Source organism: Hipposideros armiger, unplaced genomic scaffold (assembly GCF_001890085.2).
Source record: "Hipposideros armiger isolate ML-2016 unplaced genomic scaffold, ASM189008v1 scaffold_1465, whole genome shotgun sequence".
Taxonomy (NCBI): domain Eukaryota; kingdom Metazoa; phylum Chordata; class Mammalia; order Chiroptera; family Hipposideridae; genus Hipposideros; species Hipposideros armiger.
In genome coordinates, this window is record NW_017732815.1 from 129,490 (window position 1) to 151,266 (window position 21,777).

Sequence of the window (21,777 nt, forward strand, 5' to 3'; positions counted from 1 at the left end):
GTGCTTTTGTTTCTATTCTCTTATCTGTAATGTCTTCTCTTTTATGCAAAACCTGGACAAATCCTACTCAGCTCAGGTTTCCTCCATCTCCAGTTTTCTTTAAAACTAAAGTCCACACTGATCTTAATGTTCTCCAATATTAAGCTTTTAGTCAACATAGTATGTTTTCCATTACATATTGTTTATATGAAATGATAACAACTTTAGTTTTGTCTTCCCACACACACAGCAGAGGCCATGGCCTATTTTTCTTGTGTCCCCCTTTCTCCATGGTGCTCAGCACAGCGCTAAACACAAGGTCGATGCCCAGTATTTGTTAGCTGATTGATTTCAGTAACCCATGAAACCAGATACTCATTATACATGTGATACATTAAAGCTGCCCATTCAAGGGCAAATCAAAAGATTATAGAACTTGAGAATTATGACTTATTCAATAAAAGCCATTTTAGCCACAGAATTATTCAATTTTGCCAGATCTGGATATGATGAAATAAAAATATTACCTCTGGATTTTCACTCAAATATATTTGTTTAGATATGTTGTTTATTGTACAGATCCACTGTAAGAGGAAAAAATAGAAAATATGATTAATATTTTTTTCTACAATGCTTCTCTTCTAAAAGAGAATGTTCAATATTTGAATGAAATATGTTTCATTAAAGTATCACGTAATCTTTCTTATAAGATAAATACCTTCCTATATACATAAGCATATAAGTGTATAATATTTGAGGGTATAACATTGAACAGATTTATTATTTTTAAATCCCGTTTATTTCATACAAGGAAATAAAAAAATACAGCAATGTTAAATTATAATTTAATAGTCTATATTTAATCTTTTTATATCACTTCCCCCTTAATCACCACCAAACAAGACAGTCTGGACTCAGATATCATGATTAACACCAATGCAAAAAAGTTAGCTAAATATATTCCTGGTGAGTATCTTTTACATACTTCCCTTCTTTCAAGTTTATAAATAATTAGCATAGAAAATGCTCTTTGCTTCACACTTCTGATTCACTCTTGAGAATTCCGGTGCCTGATGAGCCTCACTAAACTAATATTCTGTTTGGTAAACCCTGCAGAGAGCAGACATATTTGTCTGTGTTCCTCAGAGACCAAAGCCAACTTTTAATACCTACTCTTTTCCACGAGAAGTAAATAAGGGTAGATCTCTACATAATTTCTAACCTTGTCTTTTACCAACACAATTATAATACCTGACAAAATAGCTCAAAATCAACCTATAATATATTTTCATTGAAGAATATTTTTCAAGACAAAACTTTTGAAGCATCAATTCTTGGTAGTAACTTACCTTCCATACATGGTGTACTAGAAGTAAAAATGGAGCCAAAAATAAAAGACTTGTGAGGAAGAACAGACACTCCCAAATTTTTGTTTTTCTATCTTTCATTTCCCCAAGGTTTTAAGCTTTAGTTGCTTCCTGCCATGCCACATCTGCTGCCACTATGTTCTTAATGCAGCAAATACTGTCTCCGAGGGTTGGTGAGAGAAGCAAATAAATTAAACTGTTGCCTCATGATACTAACAGCCTGCCAGAAAGCAAGTCACAAGGTCATTTCTGAATCTGAGCCTTTAAAAAGACAGGAGAGAGATGATCTCCAAAGTTTCTCCTCATAAGTCCAACTATAAAATTCTTTGTGAAACTTAAGAATGTTGCTTAAGGACAATAGATCTTAATTAAAAAGATATTTTAGATTAATCAGAATATTTCAAATTTCTATAATAAACACATACTGTGTCTTGTCATCAGCAAAATATCTTAAGATGTTGCTGAAAAATTAACTAGATAAAACTTTACCTCTTCATGGTCTTTTTTACTCTCTGCTTGCAAAATTGAAGATCTGAAAAAAAAAAAAGAGAAAAAGTTTACTCCTGAACTCTTTCTTAAATACTTTCAACATGATTTAAGAAAATTTTTTATCTTTAAAGTTATATATAAAACCAATCAGTATTGGGCCACCTGAGCGGTGCGTTGGTTAAGAGTTAGCTTGGAACACCAGCTCTGAGCAGCAGGGGCCCAGTTCAGATCCCACATGACAGCCAGTGACACTGCACCGTCTACCGCTAAGATGGTGAACAACAGCTCAACCTGATGCTGGGCTGCCGTGAGTCGCAGGCGATGGCGTAGGCTGCAGCCCCTGCTGCAGTGGGCTGCCGTGAACTACCATGAGTGGCTTGCAGCCAGCGTGAGCTGCTGTGAGCCGCACTGAGCCGCACTGAGCGGCCATCCAGAAGCCGGCGACTGATCTGCCTCACCCGGGAAGAGCGCAATGATGGTGCCAACTTGGGCCAGCAGGCCAGTGAAGTGACATCCTCCACAACTAGACTGAAGAACAAAAGGACAGCAACTTGTCTGTTCCCCTCCCCCAATTCCCCAATTAAAAAAAAACAAAACCAAACAATCAGTATTAAAAAACAACAACAACAAAAAAACAACCCCAAAACACACAACCAACCAGTATCTTAGGAAAAGGAGACCACCGGAGGCATCAGGACTCAGGTTTTAACAGCTCTTGACTTTGGCCATCAGTGCAAAATGTACCAAAAAAGAAACAAGTGCTAGTTTTCAGAAGACAGCCTATACCAAAGGTAAACTGCAACTAAGACAATCCATTTCAAACTCTGACACTTAAACATATTTCAAATATAAATCAGTGATACTAATAGAAAACATTAATTTTACTTCATTATTATTTCTCCTTGAATATAGTTAGTTTCAATAATTAATCACTAACATAGGGATATTTAGCTTCTCTATAGATGCTCATGTTTTAAGAATCAGAGAAAAAAACAACTTTTACTAATCTAGAATAAAACCAGGAATGTGAAATGGGAACTCATGTTAAGCATTAGCAAAAAACTGAAAATACAAAAAGTACTTGTAAGATATTAACAATTTGCTAATTTTGACAAATGAACGCAAGGACTTCCAATATCTAGTATAAGTGACACACAGTAATTGGCATATTTATAGAAGCAATATGAAATTAAATAACCATTTTGATAAAAGACAGTGAGCCGTAACATCTTAATGTCCATCTTAAATATAGGGGGAAAATGACTTTTAGGGAACACAAAAGCTGCTTCTGAACAACAAGAAAGGTCAAAAACAGTCTTTTAATCAAGTAAGGAAAAAACTGTAGATAGCTTAAACATCCATCACTAGAAAACAAAACAAAACAAAAACATCCATCACTAGGAAAAATTTTAATTTATGGTGTATATCCTTATATACCATATTATAGTATAGCCATTATAAAATGTTTTTGGATTTTTTTAAGATTTTATTGGGGAATCGGGGGAAGGGGAACAGACAAATTGATGTCCTTTTTGTTCTTCAGTCTAGTTGTGGAGGACGTCGCTTCACTGGCCCATGTTGGTGTTATCATTGCACTCTTCCTGGGTGAGGCAGATCAGTCACCAGCCTCTGGACGGCCGCTCACAGCGGCTCTTGGCAGCTCACGCCGGCTGCCAGCCACTCATGATAGCTTATGGCAGCCCACTGCAACAGGGGCTGCAGCTTATGCCATCGCCGGTGACTCATGGCAGCCCAGCTCCAGGTCGAGCTGTTGTTCACCTTCTTAGCTGTAGAGGGCAGTGTCACTGGCCCTCATGTGGGATCTGAACTGGGGCCTTGCTGCTCAGAGCTGGTGTCCCAAGCCAGCTCTTAACCAACGTGCCACTCAGCCGGCCCTATAAAATGTTTTTAATAAGTGAATGGAGATCCGAATTACATATATAGTATTTCCTCAACTGTTTAAAAACTGTAATTAGAATAAAAACTGTAAGGTAACAGACCAGAAAATTAACTGTTACTTCTGGTTAATGAGATTATAGCTTTTTTTCATATTTCTTTTTATATGTTTCTGTGCTTTTCAAAAATTTGTTCTGAAGGCAACTCTATGGATTCTCATTTAATGCAAAGGGAATAGAAGTTTTTAAATGGCATATAAACCATTAATAGACTAAACAATTAATTTGATCAGAAATATTTAACATCTAAAAATAACATTATTGTTAGCACGTACTACATGCTAGGCAAATTACATGTTAGATTTTAATTTTTCATTAACAATTTACAAAGTAGGGATTATGACCCCCCCCCATTTTACATGTACAAAAATGGAACTCAGAAAAGGTTATATAACTTGTCTAAGACCACACAGTAGGTAGTGGATCCAAAATTTGAACTTTTTGACCCCAAGGTTGAGGCTCTTCCCACTAATCTGTGCTGCCTTCTCCACACCATACAGGATTTTCAGTGACCGATCTCAACATGAAATCATAGGTCTTTACCATATGATGTTGTTTGACAACCTCAAAATATTAAGACATCATTTCACCAAGTCAGAAAGGAAAATTAAACTCATTTCTATAAGATTAGAAAGAAAATTACCTTAATACATAATAAGACTAAAATATCTAAATGAAAGAAAAGGAATTAGCTTGCATTTCAGTAGTTCAAAATATTACAGATTTTATTAACAGTAGGAAAAAATACTAACTTTTTTCCATCAAAAGAGGTGATCTGAAAACAGTACCGCCTGTCTTCACAGTCCACAGCCATCACTGAACAGTTGTCTATGTCCATGGCCAGGCCTCCTGCTACATCCCCACGGGCCTGACTCATTAAGTTTCCACCCTGAGTGAAGAAAAACTGTCTGTCCCAGGTGGATGACACCAAGCCTGTTTTACTAAAGGAAGAAAGTACATTCACTCTTTAGTAACAATACACATGAAATCTCATCATAAGCCAGACACAAGATAAAGTACATCACAAAGAATTAGCTTGCAAAAAAGCACCACGGTGCCTAGAAAATATAAATATTAGTTTTTCAGTCTCTAGTATAAATTCACATATGCTGACCCACTTGCGTGAGTGGGTGTACGAGTATATATATATTTCCAAAACAAGGCTGGAAATTATCAAATCACAGCTATTATAATGAAGCTTTATAAAATATAGTTCAACTTTTCAAGTATATAAATTCAAAAGAAAAGTATTTACTCCTAGGTTAACTAGCTTTATCCTATCTTCAGGTAAAAACTAAAATTTGACTTGATGTAATTACATATATTCTAAAGTATGATAAGTGACATTTAATAGCATTCACATTATGCTGGATTTATGTAGTCTCAAATTGGTTTCACTTTTAAATAATTCTAAATTACTCGATTAATATCTAAACAGAATTTTACTTTTGAAAATTATTCATGTGCCCCATCTGTCAAAAAGTTCACATGAATACTAAATACCACTAACAAAAAAGATTCAATCTTTAGTAAAATCAAAACAATTTGGTAGACAATACCAATTATATACTATATTCACTTGCTACTACCTTAGATGATACACAATAGATGAAAATAACAATCATTTTCTTACTTCCTAGCATTGAGGTATCCAGCCTTTCGGGTTAAGTTTCGATTCACAGGAAATTTCGTGGGATCTGGGTCAGGCACATATAAAGGGTCACTGGCTACTTCCAAATCCTCTATTGTTTGCTGCATGGTCTCTATATCACTATCCATTTCCCTGCGAACACTAATATAGAGAACAGGTTATTTACTACCAACCACAACAGCTTATTTACTTACCAACAATGTTTATCTATATATGTTCCGTACGTATTTTCCTAGAGAGCAGCAGTGGCAGGAGTGGTTAAAGTAATACAAACATGTGATAAAACACCTTTTCATTTTATTTGAAACTCAGATATTCTGGAAATAATACTGAATTCGGAAACTAATGAAGCCACACTGAATGCCTGACTTTCAAACTACTCTGTCCCGTGCCTTTAAAAACAACAGTCATTTTCATCTCCCTCTCTATATCTCAGATTGACCACATTACTGTTCAGACTTTTAAACCCGATTAGAACTGTCTTCTCTCTATTTAAGCTTTCACTGCTTGGAAAACAAGATTTGTTTAGTAATCACCCATCTATCCCTCACATTTCAAGTAATTGTGAAGACAGTTCACTTATGGGATTGTCACTATTATGTGTTTGTTAGATTCAGACATAAAACCAAGTTTAGAATCAATAAAATAACATCAGAAATGACACTGTTATGAAATTCAGAGTTCAGATTCTGTGGAAAAGGCGGTGAAAAAACCAAGAAGCGTCCATAAGCCATGCGAGAAACACTCTCATGGCAGGGAAAATAGCCCCTCAGGAAATTAAATGGTAAGTAATTTTAGATTATGGCATTTGCTGTTAACTTATCTTTCACATAACTTCATCTTCAATTTTAAGGAAGAAAATACTTACTTCTGTACACTTGTTCCAATATTCGTTAAGAATTCTTCCAGCTGTTCATTGAGATTTTCAGAACCCATCTTAAAGAAACTTATCTGAGGCAAGAGAGTGTAGGAGTGGGACGTTGAACGACAGAAACATGCACGTACACAAACAAAATACTTTAAATGAATCATATAAACAAATTCTAAGATACATAGTTAAGTAAAAAACAAAGGATTATACTCATCTGTAAAAATAGGTTATAGTTTCTAATGACTTCTACTGGGCAAGAAGCTACTGAAAAAACTAAACTTAAATTCACTGTACATCTTTTTATATATTAATACATGCATATGGTAAGCAACTTTAAATTGGAAAGTAAATTTTATAATATTTCAAGTAAATCATATGGATAATCTATTTCGTGTTTAATACAAAGATTAAAAAGTTTTAAGGGCTGGCCGAGTGGCTCAGTTGGTTAAGAGCTCGCTCAAGAGTTTGAGCTCTGAGCAACAGCGGTTCGAGTCCAGCCTGAGCTGAGCAGCCGCTGAGCTGCCAACAGGTAGCAGGATGGCCCAGCTAAAAAAAAAAAAAACAAAACAAAAAAAAAGTTTTATATCTGAGGGATAATAAGCACACATATTTGAAGGAATATTCAAATTTCTTTGAACTCTTCATTTTTAGAGGACTGCAATCTCATCTTGTATTACCTAAATTTAATTTTCTAGCATCCTTCCTGATTCACACTTCTAAGGACACTTTGGTGTTCCTCTATTATTTTTAACTCAGGGAGTATGCAGGCAACATGAGAGGAACTCAAAATTCTCTTTTAATTCTATTCTGAAGCAAGACTGAGTGGAAGCTCCTGAAACAGCCATAACTCCAGAGTTCATTTAGTTTTCTGTTACATGTCCTCTACTGTAACGGACAAGATCTAAATACAAGGTAAGTGGTTTCATTTACCCTAAAATAATTGAAATCATTACCTGCAAGGAAAACCATTCTCCCTAAACACTCTCATGCCATTTTAAAATTATTTTTTAAAATATAGACACAAATGTGAATTTTGATCTTAGTCTGTAATATCCTTATATTTAACATATACACCGTATTTAATATAAAGCTTTTAGGGTAATTATAATCCAAAAACCAGTATAGTACTTACCTGAGCTTGCATATACCCAAGTAGAGGTTCTAACAATGCTATTTTCTTTTTGTATTGAAGAGTATTTAATGTACAAAAATAATGCATCATGGTCTGGTGTTGTTTTTTTCTGGAAGTGTAGACGTCTTCTGTTACTTCATACTTCACCTTTAAATGAAAAGCATAAAAACACTATTATTTATTTAATTTTGAATTATCTTTAGTAGTGACTGTGAGGAAGAGCCTACCCAAGGAAAAAGGTACATCACAGCAATTGTGCACAGTTTTCTTATTTTCTTAGATATTAGAAATCCTGGAGGAGATTTCTGATCAAGATGGCAGAGTAGGTGAATGCTATGCTTGCCTCCTTCTACAAAATCAAAATTACATCTAAATTACAGAACCAATCTTGAGAACAAACTGAAGAATAGCTGAATAGAACTCCTATAACTAAGGATACAAAGAAGCCATGCAGTGACTGGTGGTAGGAGGGGCAGAGACTTAAAACGGGTTGGTCCCACACCCATGTGTGGCGGTTAAGAAACAAGAAGTAAGGGGCCGGCCGAGTGGCTCAGCTAGTTAAGAGCTTCCTCAAGAGTGTGAGCGCTGAGGAACAGGGTCGCCGGTTCAATTCCCGGCCTGAGCTGAGCTGCCAACAGATGGCAGGATGACTCAGCTAAAAAAAAAACAAACGAACAAAAAGAAAAGAAACAAGAGGAATATCTCAACTGCAGAGGTTCCCCTTGAGAAGCGCGTGGCCCCAGCCACACATAGGGCTTCCCAGACCAGACCACCAGTGCTGGGAAAAGGACTCCCCATGACATCTGGCTGTGAAAATCAACGGGAATTCTGCCAGGGTGAGATGGAGGGTTACTGGAGTCCCAGGAGTTCCTCTTAAAGAGCCCACACACAGACTTACTTGTGACGGACTCAGGCGCTCTGAGCTCCAGCAATGGGGCAGCAGCTTGAAGAGTGCCAGGGACATACAGGGAAGAACTGAATTGCCTGGCTTCAGGGTGAAGGCTGGAGGAGCAGCTCCCTCTGGGACTAAACTCCGGATAGGTGCCATTGTTCCTTTACTGAGCCCTCCCACACCCAGCCTGCAGGCCCAGTTGGACACCAAATCTGAGTCTCCATCAAACTTGCCCCACCCTGGTGATTTTCTGAGAACCTGCCCAAACCAACCCATGCGCCAGCCCAAACCTCTTTTAGTGGCTGTTCCTCACAAGTTGCTGGCCTCAACCCATACTCAGACTTTCCACTCTCATAGGTCCACAAACCCTAAACAAGCAGCAGCTGGCCTCAGCATGCTCTGTATCTGTTGTTGAGCAGCCCCTGGCACTAGTGGCAGTAGGCCCCAGGTCACAGCATAGTCTCTTCACAGCACAGTCTCTCCTAGGCACCTCTAAGTCCAGCACAGGAAGCTACCAACAGCATCACTTTGCAGCTCCTACCACATGGCCCTGGGCCAGGCACAGGAAGGAGCTGACATGGGCCTGCACCAGAGCCCCTTTCAAGAGGCCCCAGAACCAATACATCCAGTGGCTGGCTTCACACCAGAACACTACCCAGTTAGCTCTACAAACGGCATACCCAAAGGATGGACTTGGCAGGTACCAGAGCCCCTCTACAATGAATCCCACACTGTGGGGTCAGCCCCTGTGCTACAACTCATCCAAGGCAGTCACAACCAACCCTCAGTCAGTCAGCCTGAGAGTCAATCCCATACACTGAGGTGCCAACTGCAATCAAGGCTCAACTATAACAAGAGAGCACACATAACCCAAACAGGGACATTCCTGGCACAACTGGCTCAGGTGACAAGAGAGTCTGCACTACTGGGCCCCACAGGACACCTACTACATAAGGCCACCCTGCCAAGACTGAGAAAAATGTAGCAGATCTATCTAACACAGAGAAACACACACAGGAAGGCAGCCAAAATGAGGAAACTAAGAAATATGTCCCAAATTAAAAAAACGGGAGAAAGCTCCAGAAAAAGAACTAAATGAAATGGAGGCAAACAATCTACCAGATACAGAATTAAAAACACTGGTTATAAGGATGCTCAAGGAACTTAGGGGAAGAATAGATGAAATCAGTGAGAACTTACAGAAATAGAAACCATAAAAAAAGAACCAGTGAAAAATGAAGAATACCATAACTGAAATGAAGAATACATTAGATGGAATCAACAGCAGATTAGATGAAGCAGAGAATCTAATCAGCAATTTGGAAGACAAGGTAGCAGAAAAAACCCAATCGGAACAGCAAAAAGAAAAATAAGAAAAATGAGGATTGTTCAAGAGACTTCTGGGACAACTTCAAATATAACAACATTTGCATCAAAGAGGTACCAGAAGAAGAGAGAACAAGGGATTGAAAACCTTTTTGAAAAAATGTTGATGGAAAACTCCCCTAACCTGGTGAAGGATATAAGACATATAAGTCCGGGAGCACAGAGTCCAAAACAAGATGAACCCAAAGAGGCCCACACCAAGACACATTATAATTAGAATGACAAATGTTAAAGAGAAAGAGAATTTTACAAGCAGCAAGAGAAAAGCAGTTATATACAAGGGAGCTACAATAAGACTATCAGCTGATTTCTCAAAAGAAGTTTTGTAGGCCAGAAGGGACTGGCACAAAATATTCAAAGTGATGAAGAGCAGGGACCTACAACCAAGGTTACTCTACCCAGCATGTCTATCAGTTAGAATCGAAGAAGAAATAAAGAGCTTCCCAGACAAGAAAAAGCTAAAGGAGTTCATCACCATCAAACCAGTATTACAAGAATGTTAAAAGGAATTCTTTAAGAAGAAAAAAAAAGATCAAAAGTATGAATAATACAATGGCAATAACCACATACATATCAATAATTACTTTAACTGTAAATGGATTAAATGCTCCAATCAAAAAATAGAGTTGCTAAATGGAGACGACAAGACCTATACATATGCTGCCTACAAGAGACCCACTTCAGATCGAAAGACACACAGACTGAAAGGGATGGAAAAAGGTATTTCATGCAAATGGAAATTTTAAAAAAACTGGGGTAGCAATACTTCTGTCAGACAAAACAGACTTTAAACAAAGGTTATATAACAAACACAAAGGAAGATATTCCATATTGAACAGCTAAGATATGGAAGAAATGTAAATGTCCACTGACAGACATTTGGATTAAGAAGATGTAGCACAGATATACAATGGAATATTACTTGGAGATAAAAGAATGAAATTTTACAATTTGCAACAACATGGATGGATCAAGAGGGTATTATGCTAAGTGAAATAAGTCAGACAGAGAAAGACAAATACCATACGATTTCACTTATATGTAGAATCTAAGAAATAAAATAAACGAACAACCAAAACAGAATCTCATAGATAACAGAGAACAAACTGATGGTTGACACACGGCGGGTTGGAGGACTGGGTGAACAAAGTGAAGGAATTAAGAAGTACAAATTGGCAGTTACAAAATAGTCACGAGGACATAAAGTACAGCATAGGAAATATAGTCTAAATATTGTAACAAATATGTGTGGTGCCAGGTGAATACAAGACTTATCGGGGATCACTTCATAAGTTATATAAATGTCTAACCACTATACTGTATACCTGAAACTAATATAATATTGAATGTCTACTGTAATGGAAAAAATTTTTTAATTTTTTAGAAAAGAAAAGAGATCTTACAAAATATTGGCTAAGGTAGTTTCCTTGTTTTACTAGCAACCCCTTCATTTTAAAAATACATTAAAGGGCTGGCCGAGTGGCACATTGGTTAAGAACTGGCTTGGGACGCCAGAGGGCCCCAGTTCGGATCCCACATGAGGGCCAGTAACACTGCCCTCTACAGCTAAGATGCTGAACAACAGCTCAACCTGGAGCTGGGTTGCCGTGAGTCGGTGACGGTGTAGGCTGCAGCCCCTGTGGCAGTGGGTTGCCATGGGTACCGTATGTAGCCAGCAGCCAGCGTGAGTGGCCAGCAGCCTCAGTGAGCGGCCGTCCAGAAGCTGGCGACTGATCTGCCTTGCCCAGGAAGAGCTCAATGATGGTGTCAACTTGGGCCAGTGAAGCAACGTCCTCCACAACTAGACTGAAGAACAAAAGGACAGCAACTTTTCTGTTCCCCTTCCCCTGATTCCCCAGTGCTGTTCCCATCCCCAATTCCCCAATTTAAAAATAAATAAATAAAATAAAAATACATTAAAAGCAGAATTCTGCACATAACTAAGAATAGTACAATAACTAAACTAAGCATGGCAGGGAAAGTCTACCACATGGAGCAAAGGCAGTCAACTGTTTGGTATTAGTTTAGCCACTACTCTTTGACCTTGGTCTGTTCACAGCATACCATTTTCTCGTCCAGGTTCCCTCCCTACTGCTTGTTTCTTGTACTTGCTTGTTTTCCTTCACCCACACTTAAAATGTGTGCTCCCTTGAGTTCTTATATTCAGACAACAAATATTTATTGAGCACCTATTATATAATATGCACTGGGCTCTTCCCTTTACTGCTTTCCTTAGAATACCAAATCAAATAAGAATATTGCCTATACCAATGACTCCCAAATTTTTATCTCCTGCCCCTCACTCTCCTAAGTGTCAAAAGATGCACACGTCCACCTGGGCTCTTTATGTATGTGTGTGTATGTGTATGTGTGTGTGGGGGGTGTGGGGGAGAGGCTGGAAATGTACAAAACTAAAGATAGTATCTTCCCCACAAAATGCTCCTCTACTTTGTTTCTTAGCTCTAACTATTCCAAGAGCCATCCCACCATCCAAGAAATCTAGGACTCATTTTTTATCCCTCCTCGTACCATAAGTCTTGTCAACTCTACTTATGAACTATCTTCCAAAAGTATTCTTTCTTCTCCACTCTCAATCACAACCTTAGCTGAGACTGTCCTAATGTTTTTGGCAAACTATTCCAATACTGCTTCAGTGGATTCCCTCTAATCTTGTCCCCTTCACATTTCCATTAGTATTTTTATCCTGTAGTACCTCTGCATGGTGCTACTCACCTACTTAGAATCCTTCGGTGTCTGCTCATTACCTCTAACACAAATTTCAAAGTCATCAACATAGTAATCTCGCCACAAACTACTACTTTCTTGTTATCTCTGCCTTACCTCCCCAAATACATCTTATGCTCCAGACACACTGAATTGTCTTTCCATTATCATAATAATTATTGTTAGAGTTTAATGAAAACTTGCTATAATCCAGGTACTTTGCATGCACTATCTCATTTCATATTAACAACTACTAAGTTTTTTTGATAAAGAAATAAAGGCTTGAAATTAAGTAACTAATGTGTGACCTCAAGAGACTCGGTGACAGAGCTGAGATTTGTCCTCAAGCAGTCTGACTCCAAGCCAGTGCTTTTAAACCTTCAGATTGTACTCTACAAAGGCTGTTTTTCTTTCAGCAATTCCCTCTCCCCACTCATCTTTGATGCAAATGTCACCTCCAAAAATGTAACCTTTCTCGATTCACCAAAGTTAACTGCTGCACTCTGTGTGCACTCCCAGCATTTTGTTAAGACTTCTATTACTGCACTTAGCTCAGTGTTCACGCATTATTCTCTTCATCCCTATACTCTGGCATGTAGTCCAGTTACATGCCTTCACATAGGAGGCCTTCAATAAATGTTTGTCCATTCCTGGGGGGCAGGAGTGCTGCCTATTCACATTGTTCCCCCATGGTACTCAACATATAGTAGATGCTCAATTAATTTTTTAAATGAAATTAAATTTGTTAAAAGAATGTTTTTAAAAATACCTGTAACAGCCAGAGGTGATGTAAAATATACTAAAATTCATACATACAGCCTTTAACTACTTCTCTAAGGCAAAGAAACAAGTAACGTAGATCTCAAAATGTATTTTATTAATATTTATAGCATCAAGTAATTGGTGAACTAAAGTTAGAAATGGAAAACAGATCTCTATACTGAACTTTGTGTGAGAAACATTCCCTTTGTGTCACAGTAGTTACTGCCCAGTAAATCCTACCCAATTATGCATTCCCACAAGTAGTCACTCTGTCCCTACCAGCAGCTGCAGCCAAGGCTACAGACACCAACTCCCAGGCACAGAAATCACCTCACACTCAAACATCTAGTGGAGACCTACTCATCAAGCCTTAGGCTCGGCGCTAAAGGAGAAACAACCTTAAGGAGCATCCAGATGAACTTGAACTTGTTAACATTCTGGTTTTTGTTCTTTATTCAAATGTATTTCTCCTCAAATACAGTGTAATAATTTTGGATTTCACTTGAAGAAATGTGTGTGTGTGTGTGTGTGTGTGTGTGTGTGTGTGTGTGTGTGTGTGTGTGTGTGTGTGTGTGTGTGTGTGTGTGTGTGTGTGTGTGTATGTATATATATATTTTTTTTACCCCCCCTGTAAATGAGGAGGTCCTCATAACAGAATTTCACTGAATTATGTATGCAACATTTCAATTTTTTAACTACTTTATCTCAGAAGACATTTTGGAATACATACATGGTCAAATAAAAACAGAACAAATGTAATGTTATCAAAATACAAAGCAAAAGGAGGCAATGTTATATAACGGGCATCAATTACATTTTTGGAATAGTTACGTTTACTTATAAAATTTTGTCAGCAGAAAAGTATTTTGTTTAAAAAGACTATTACTAATAGTCTGATAATTAGCAATTATTAGAAAAGCTTTGAAATAACTATAAGAAAAGATTAAACTAAGGGCAATACAGCAAAACATATAAAGTAAGCGCTGGCTACTATTTTTAAACAGGAAAAACTAGACCACATAACGAATCAGTTGTCAATTGTGATACTGAAGGAGTAAGCATGTGTCATACCTTGTCATTTTCCCTTTTTTTTGACAATCGGCTATATCTATTAATTGCAGCATCATGGTCTGGAAAACAGAAGTGACTATTAACAATACAACAGTACTTTGCAAAACTTATGCTTTAAATGGTCTTCACATGTGCATCTTTCAACAAATGTCCTAAAGCAAGGTAAGAATCCCCTGCTATATGATCATTCCAGCCAAATGTCCCCCTACCCAAATTTCCCCTAAAGTATGTTTCTAGTTATTAAATTGGTAAAAACATTTAATTCAAAGGAAACTGTAATCCACAAAAAGTTTTTTAAAGTATTTTTAGTACAAAAATAGTAAGTGCTCATTAAAGAAAACTTGGACTATACAGGAAACCAAAGGAAGGGAAAATAGTATACTACCTCTTTAGGTATTATGAAGATAACAAATCACAAGATTTGATTTGCTATCCTCTTAAATTTTTCTAAACATAAACGTAGCATAAACAGTACAACTTAAATAACAACACTGATTTAAATAATGTTCACTTAAAATTTTTTAATTAGTTTTTTTTTCAATTATTGCATAGATTCTGGCCACAGATTTGTGCTGATAAAGAAATGCATCATGGGCCGGCCGAGTGGCACGATGGTTAAGAACTCGCTTGGGATGCCGGAGGGCCCCGGTTCGGATCCCACATATGAGGGCCAGTGACACTGCCCTCCACAGCTGAGATGCTGAACAACGGCTCGGCCTGGAGCTGGGCTGCCATGAGTCGCCGGCGACGGCGTGGGCTGCAGTCCCTGTGGCAGTGCATTGCCGTGGGCTACCGTGTGTGGCCAGCAGCCAGCGTGAGCGGCCAGCAGCCGCAGTGAGCGGCCGTCCAGAAGCCGGCGACTGATCTGCCTCGCCAGAGAAGAGCGCAATGATGGTGCCAACTTGGGCCAGTGGAGCAACGTCCTCCACAACTAGATTGAGGAACAAAATGACAGCAACTTGTCTGTTCCCCTTTCCCCAATTCCCCAGCACTGTTCCCATCCCCCCAATTCCCCAATAAAAATCTTTAAAAAAAAAAAAGAAATGCAACCATAAGAAATAGCTGTGTGAAGTATTAAGAACTTACCATTACTAGCAATCTGAAACACTTCCTTTAATGTCAATATTTCTGGAAAAGTTCAAGAATAATTTCAGTGTAACATATTTATGAAATACCTTAAATTTTGTTTAGAAAACAGTAACTGACATTTAAGCTATAATTAAAACTCCAAATAATATTTCATACTTTAACATTCAAAGTAAAAATGTTATTCTGTTCCAGCTAGTCTTCAGAACATTTACTATCATTAGCAAGTTACACTTCCAGAAAATCTGCTTGCCACAAATTAGTAATATGACACATGAACAAATTTAAAGCCACTGCAAATTCTAAGACATGCAAATATTCTCAGTTCTAGCATTTAACTTATTCTTTTTTTTTATATTGACTCTAATGAAGTTCAAATGCTGAATGAGAAACAAAGAACATTTTATTAATAGATTATGATATTCAGTCCCCTTAGATTGAGAAAAGAGATCTTATTTCTTGACCCTGGAATGACCATTTTTGAGGATTACCACCACAAATATTAATTCCATTTCTAAAATACATTTGTTTTTATTCCATGTATAATTTATATATTTTACCATCCACTGATATATTAGTTCAATGTTTTATTCTTCTACACATCCAATAAGTAAGTCTGTACAACTGTCTAAGATTGTAAATTATGAGAAAGCAGAGCCAATTCTATAACTCTCCTTTTATCACTGAATAATCCTAAATGGGGGCAAAAAAACCACCACAAACTACCAAGTCATGGGCTGCGAGATGTGCCAGCACCCCTATTTCCTGCCATTCCAGCTCATAAACACACCTCCATCTCCTGTGCCACTGTCCCAGTGCAGGCCTTGGTCATAACTCGCTGAACTCTCACAACTTCCCAATCCATTCTCGTAGACATCAAATCCACTCTATTCCACCCTCCAAAAACAACAGGTTTGTCTTTCTCTACTTCTTAAAGACCTTGCTTATAAACTGAAGTTGAATGTCTTTAGCATGATCTAGATTTGTCTCCTGCCATCCCAACACACATTCAACATTGCAGCCACACTGAAGTTCTTGTCATTCTCAAAAGCCATGTATTTCTACAACCCACACCTTTGTGCTTCCTAGTCCCTCTTATAGAATAATGACTCTTTTTTCCTGGCCAATTCCTCTTCATTGTTCAATGCTCATGTCACATCCTTGGTGAAGCCTTTCTAACACCCTCCTCTAAGCCCTCACAACACCTTGCTCATTCCCTAATTTTAAGAGACAGAGTATCATAATTATCTTTTTACCCATATCCTTCTCTAAGCTTTCTCAAGAGAAGTGACATTTTATTCATATCGGTATTCCTCGGTAACTAGTTTAACATCTAGCAGAAGCTCTTATAAACATTTAGTGACTAATTAAAGTAAAAGTGGCACAAGCTATATTCAGAAATGGTTAAGATATAGAGTAATATGCATTTTACAGGCACTGATCTTCTGACAGCTAATGACCATACACAAGCTTGACTTCAATACCTTTCAGATCTCTTTCTTTAAACTGGGAAATGGGGAACATCATGGCATCAGCAAGCTGCGTTGAAAGAACCGCATGACAAGAGCTAAGCTAGTAAAAGAAAAACCAAAAAGCCAAATAACTAACTATACATTTAACCAGTGTTATGTAAATTACACAAAATCTAGTAAAAGGTGTTGATACATTTTACATATGAGAATACTAAAAATTATGTGATATAGTAAAAAATATTATACTAAAAAAATTCCATTTAAAACTTAGAAGAAAACATAGGATTAGGCAATGGTTTCTTAGATATAACACCAAAAGCACAAGCAACAAAAGAAAATATAAATTGGACTTCATCAAAATTAAAACTTTTGTGCATCAAAGGACACTATCAGGAAAGTAAAAAGACAATCCACAGAATGGGAGAAAATATTTGGCAATCACATACTCGTATCCGATAAGAAACTTGTATCTAGAATAAAGAACTCTTAAACTCAGTAATAAGAGACAAACAACCCAATTAAAAAATGGGAAAAGATCTGAACAGACACTTCATCAAAGATACACAAATGGCCAATTAGCACAGGACAAGATGCTCCAGATCGCCAGCCATCAAGAAAATGCACATCAAAACTATTATGAGATACCTCTTCACACCCACTTAGATGGCTATAATAAAAATAAATGAAAACAACAAGTGTTGGTGAGAATGTGGAGAAACTGAAATCCTCCTACATTACTGGTGGGAATGCAAAATTGTGCAGACGCTGTGGAAAACAATTTAGTGGTTCCTTAAAAAGTTAAACATAAAATTACCATATGACCCAGCAATCCCATTCCAGGGTATATACCCAAAAGAACTGAAAACTGGTGCTAAAAAAAAAACACAACACAAAACGTATACATGGGCCGGCCGAGTGGTGCATTGGTTAAGAACTGGCTTGGGATGCCAGAGGGCCCGGGTTCGGATCCCACATATGAGGGCCGGTGATGCTGCCCTCTGCAGCTAAGATGGTGAGCAACAGCTCAACCTGGAGCTGGGCTGCCGAGAGTCACCAGCGATGGCGTAGGCTGCAGCCCCTGCTGCAGTGGGTTGCCATAAGCTGCCGTGTATAGCCGGCAGCCAGCGTGAGCGGCCAGCAGCCGCCATGAGCGGCCGTCCAGAGGCCGGCGACTGATGTGCCTCGCCCGGGAAGAGTGCAGTGATAGTGCCAACTTGGGCCAGTGAAGCAACGTCCTCCACAACTAGACTGAAGAACAAAAAAGGACAGCAACTTGTCTGTTCCCTTTCCCCCAATTCCCCAGCGCTGTTCCCTTCCCCCAATAAAATCTTTAGGAAAAAAAAAAAAAACTTATACATGAATGCTCACACTAGCCAGAAGGTGGAAAAAAACCGAAATGTCCATCAACTGATAAATGGGTAAATAAAATGCAGTATATTCATACAATGGAATTTTATTCAGCAAAAAAAAAAAAAAAGGAATGAAATTCTGACATATGCTACAACCTTGAAAACATTATGCTAGGTGAAAGAAGACAGATGCAAACATCCACAAATTGTATGAGTCCATTTATATGAAATACCCCAAACAGGCAAACCCATAGAGACAAATTTATGGCTGCCAGGAGCTGAGGGGAGTGGCGAGTAGGGAGTGATGGCTCAATGAGCACAAGGTTTCCTTTGGGATGATGATAAAAATGTTCTAGAACATCAGTGGTGATGGCTGCACATTGTGAATGTACTATTGGGTTGTTGGAAAAGTCATGACGCATTTTTACAACAAAAAACATAGAAAAAATACGTCATGACTTTTCTGACAACCCAATAAATGTAGCTAGTGGTAAATTTTACGTTATGTATATTTTACCACAATAAAAAATGTCCTCTAAATATTTCTTTATATTGATCTCCTGGGGCAACATTTTGCTACAATGAATTATTAAAACATTTCAAAAAATTACATTTCCAGTTAAGAGACCAGAAAGACAGAACTATCTAATGGTTCATGTGAAAAGAAGAACTTTCACTGCACTAGGAGAGAACAGTTATGAAATCTCCAAACATCTCTCACTACCTCTTTTCCTCCTAACTTCTAGGTCTTTTTTTAATGATCTGTTCTGATGACTGGTTAGAGAAATTAGAGGTTGATATTGGCTGTTTGAGATGGAAGTATTAATGAACTGAATGGTTAAAATGTTGCTTGATGGCAAAAGAGGGAAACCATAAAGAGCTTCAGTATAGCTCACAGTTTAACTCTTCTATCCCTGCCTACGTCACATAACACAATGAATGACTGAATGTTACATGGACTAGGAGAGCATACCTATGTATGTTTATTCCTTGAAAACAACTTGTTTTAATCAAAGGAAGTATTGCTTTTACAAGACAGCCACCAAGATGTGGAAATAAAGTCGTTCTTAAATAGTAATCTTTTATTAATAGAGACTTACTCATATAATCATAAAAGTTCCCAATAAATCTGAACAACTTGAGTAACTTAATTATAAGACCACTTATTCAAGCAAAATAAAATAAGCAGTTACCTCATCTATAACTTTCGAGAACTGTTGCAAAGTGGAGCTCATAACTTCATCATCACCCCCCAATGGAAAATGCTAAAAAGTGAGAAACAGAGATGATGTAACAAGCCAATGCAATACATCTTTTGTAAATGACATTATAATTTACATTTTTAAATAACTTCAGAAAACTAAAATTTTGAATAAGTTCTAAAAATATCATTTTAATAAAACAGTGTAATTCATATAATTAGTAAACATCAGAAAATGTTTGCAAAACAACCAACTAATATGGTGTATAGGAATGCATACCATACTAGAAGCTCAAAGATTTGATGTTTTGCTCCAATTTCTCCAATAACCGGCTATGTAACTTAAGCAAGCATCAATTTCTTTTGTATAAATAAGAGAGGTAAATTAGATAACCTCCGTATCTAACATTAAATCATTAAAATTAGGTGTAAGTGCTATAATGGAATTTCAATGGCATATCAAAATTACCTTCTGTGGATTCAAAAAAGCTTAGGATTCTTGATGAGAAATTCTATGTATACATATATAGATAGTATTATGGCATATTTTAAATTATGCTTTTAAAACTTTCATATACAGTACCTGTTTTTCATATTCTTTTAAAAGTTTTGAAGTCAGGTGTGTTGCTGCACTTAATTCATTCTATAGGAAAAGATTCATTCAAATGAACATATTACTGATAAGAAAAAAGTTTTAGTTGAAAATACCTACACCACTTTTATCACTAAACAAAAATACTGAACCTGTTCTCTAAACCTCTCACTAAAATCACTGGAAAGGGGACTACCAGTAAAGCACTTTAAAGGGAAATTCAAACCATGAAATATACACCATCAAAGAATTCAGCAGTGTTCCAGGTATGTGCTTTTTTTAACTAATAAAATCTAAGCATTAAATTAAATATTGTTAAAACTTTAAAGCTAGAAGTAAACTGTACATATCTTAGCAAAATCTTAAGAGAGTCTACACTGATGACTGCTTATCACTCTCTAAATGCTGTTACTAGACCATGATAAGCATTTAATAACATGCAACCAAAAAGTGGTCAACCTAGTCATAAAATATAGCAACATAGCCGTATGAAGGAAATACATTTTAATTTAAAGGTGTTTTGTTTTGTTTTTTTCAGTGATGAATATATGGACAAAAATAGCATTTCATTTACATATGAATCTCTGTGGTCAGAAATCAAATCTTGAGAGATATATCACACACAGAAAAATAAAAAGCTATCACAACTTTTAAGTGCTTAAGGAAAATGCCATAAAGGAGGAAAATTTAAAAGGGAAAAAAAAATGAAACACGCACACTTAATTAATCCCAGAGAAAGTTTATTATAAAACCCAGGTTGTTGTTAAGGCTTATAATTAACTTAGATAAGCACACCCTCAAATCTTATTCCTGTTCAACAAAAAACAATCTAGTCATACCTATCTTCTTAAATTTACCTCCTGTGCCCCAGGGCTACATCTAATTTTTATTATCTTCTATTAACTAGATAGAGACAACCTATTTTCAAATCCTCCACTCAAAAACGGAGTGTATTTCATAAGATTAAAAGCATGATAAGGGAAAATATGGGTGACAATATGGGGTTTTTGGTCAAATCTTAGGCAAAGATCACTATTAGTAAGCTTTAATCAGAAAGCCCTTACTGGGTTTGGGGAAGAGAGGCAGACGCTTAAATCTTCATCACTTTTACAGTACTAGGAACTATACATTAGTAATTGAAATGTGAGCTCTGTAATACAAAATACCTAATGTTCTTTCATCCATTCAACAAGTATTTATTACTATAAGTCCCAGATAGGACTATGCACAAGTAAACGAGACACTCTCTCTGTCCTCAAGGGCTTAAAGATTCATTTTTAAAAAAACATTGAGTCAGCCTTTTACCTGTGCATCATAAATCCGATGCATAGCTTGATACAACTGGTTCATATAGTTGGAAATAGCTGTAGCATCTTCTTCAAATACACCCAGTAAAGACCTTGTCTGTATAAAAATAAAAGCAATAAGTTTATGTTAACCATTATATAGATCACAGAAATTTTTTTTCTAAAAGAAAAATCCTAGGATATTAGAGCTGTAATTATTCTAAGTTTTAATCAATTTTCTCTCTTTTGATAGCAAATGCCAAGATGTCAGGACTCTTTTTTTTTGGGGGGGGGGATTGGGTGATGGGAACAGCACTGGGGAATTGGGGGAAGGGGAACAGACAAGTTGCTGTCCTTTTGTTCTTCAGTATAGTTGTGGAGGACATTGCTTCACTGGTCCAAGTTGGCACCATCATTGCGCTCTTCCTGGGCGAGGCACATCAGTCGCCGGCTTCTGGATGGCCGCTCACTGCGGCTGCTGGCCGCTCACGCTGGCTGCTGGCTACACACGG

At 37.3% G+C, this 21,777-nt stretch overlaps 1 protein-coding gene across 4 annotated transcripts in view; it reads right to left on the reverse strand.

The window, feature by feature from the left end:
- APPL1 (adaptor protein, phosphotyrosine interacting with PH domain and leucine zipper 1) overlaps positions 1 to 21,777 on the reverse strand; it is a 46,703-nt gene that overhangs the window by 19,499 nt on the left and 5,427 nt on the right. For 3 of the 4 annotated variants that reach the window (XR_002122901.1, XM_019633990.1, XM_019633991.1), the window contains exons 2-13: positions 21,285 to 21,383; positions 19,971 to 20,030; positions 19,380 to 19,451; positions 16,850 to 16,937; positions 15,366 to 15,407; positions 14,280 to 14,338; positions 7,445 to 7,591; positions 6,310 to 6,392; positions 5,424 to 5,582; positions 4,543 to 4,731; positions 1,836 to 1,878; positions 507 to 563 (exon numbers count right to left, since the gene is read on the reverse strand). Coding sequence is in view for 3 of the 4 variants with exons in the window: in XM_019633990.1 (XP_019489535.1) it covers positions 507 to 563; positions 1,836 to 1,878; positions 4,543 to 4,731; positions 5,424 to 5,582; positions 6,310 to 6,392; positions 7,445 to 7,591; positions 14,280 to 14,338; positions 15,366 to 15,407; positions 16,850 to 16,937; positions 19,380 to 19,451; positions 19,971 to 20,030; positions 21,285 to 21,383 (1,098 nt within the window). In the remaining variant the exon portion in view is untranslated. The remainder of the gene's footprint in view (positions 1 to 506; positions 564 to 1,835; positions 1,879 to 4,542; positions 4,732 to 5,423; positions 5,583 to 6,309; positions 6,393 to 7,444; positions 7,592 to 14,279; positions 14,339 to 15,365; positions 15,408 to 16,849; positions 16,938 to 19,379; positions 19,452 to 19,970; positions 20,031 to 21,284; positions 21,384 to 21,777) is intronic. The other variant, XM_019633992.1, reaches the window with a different exon arrangement.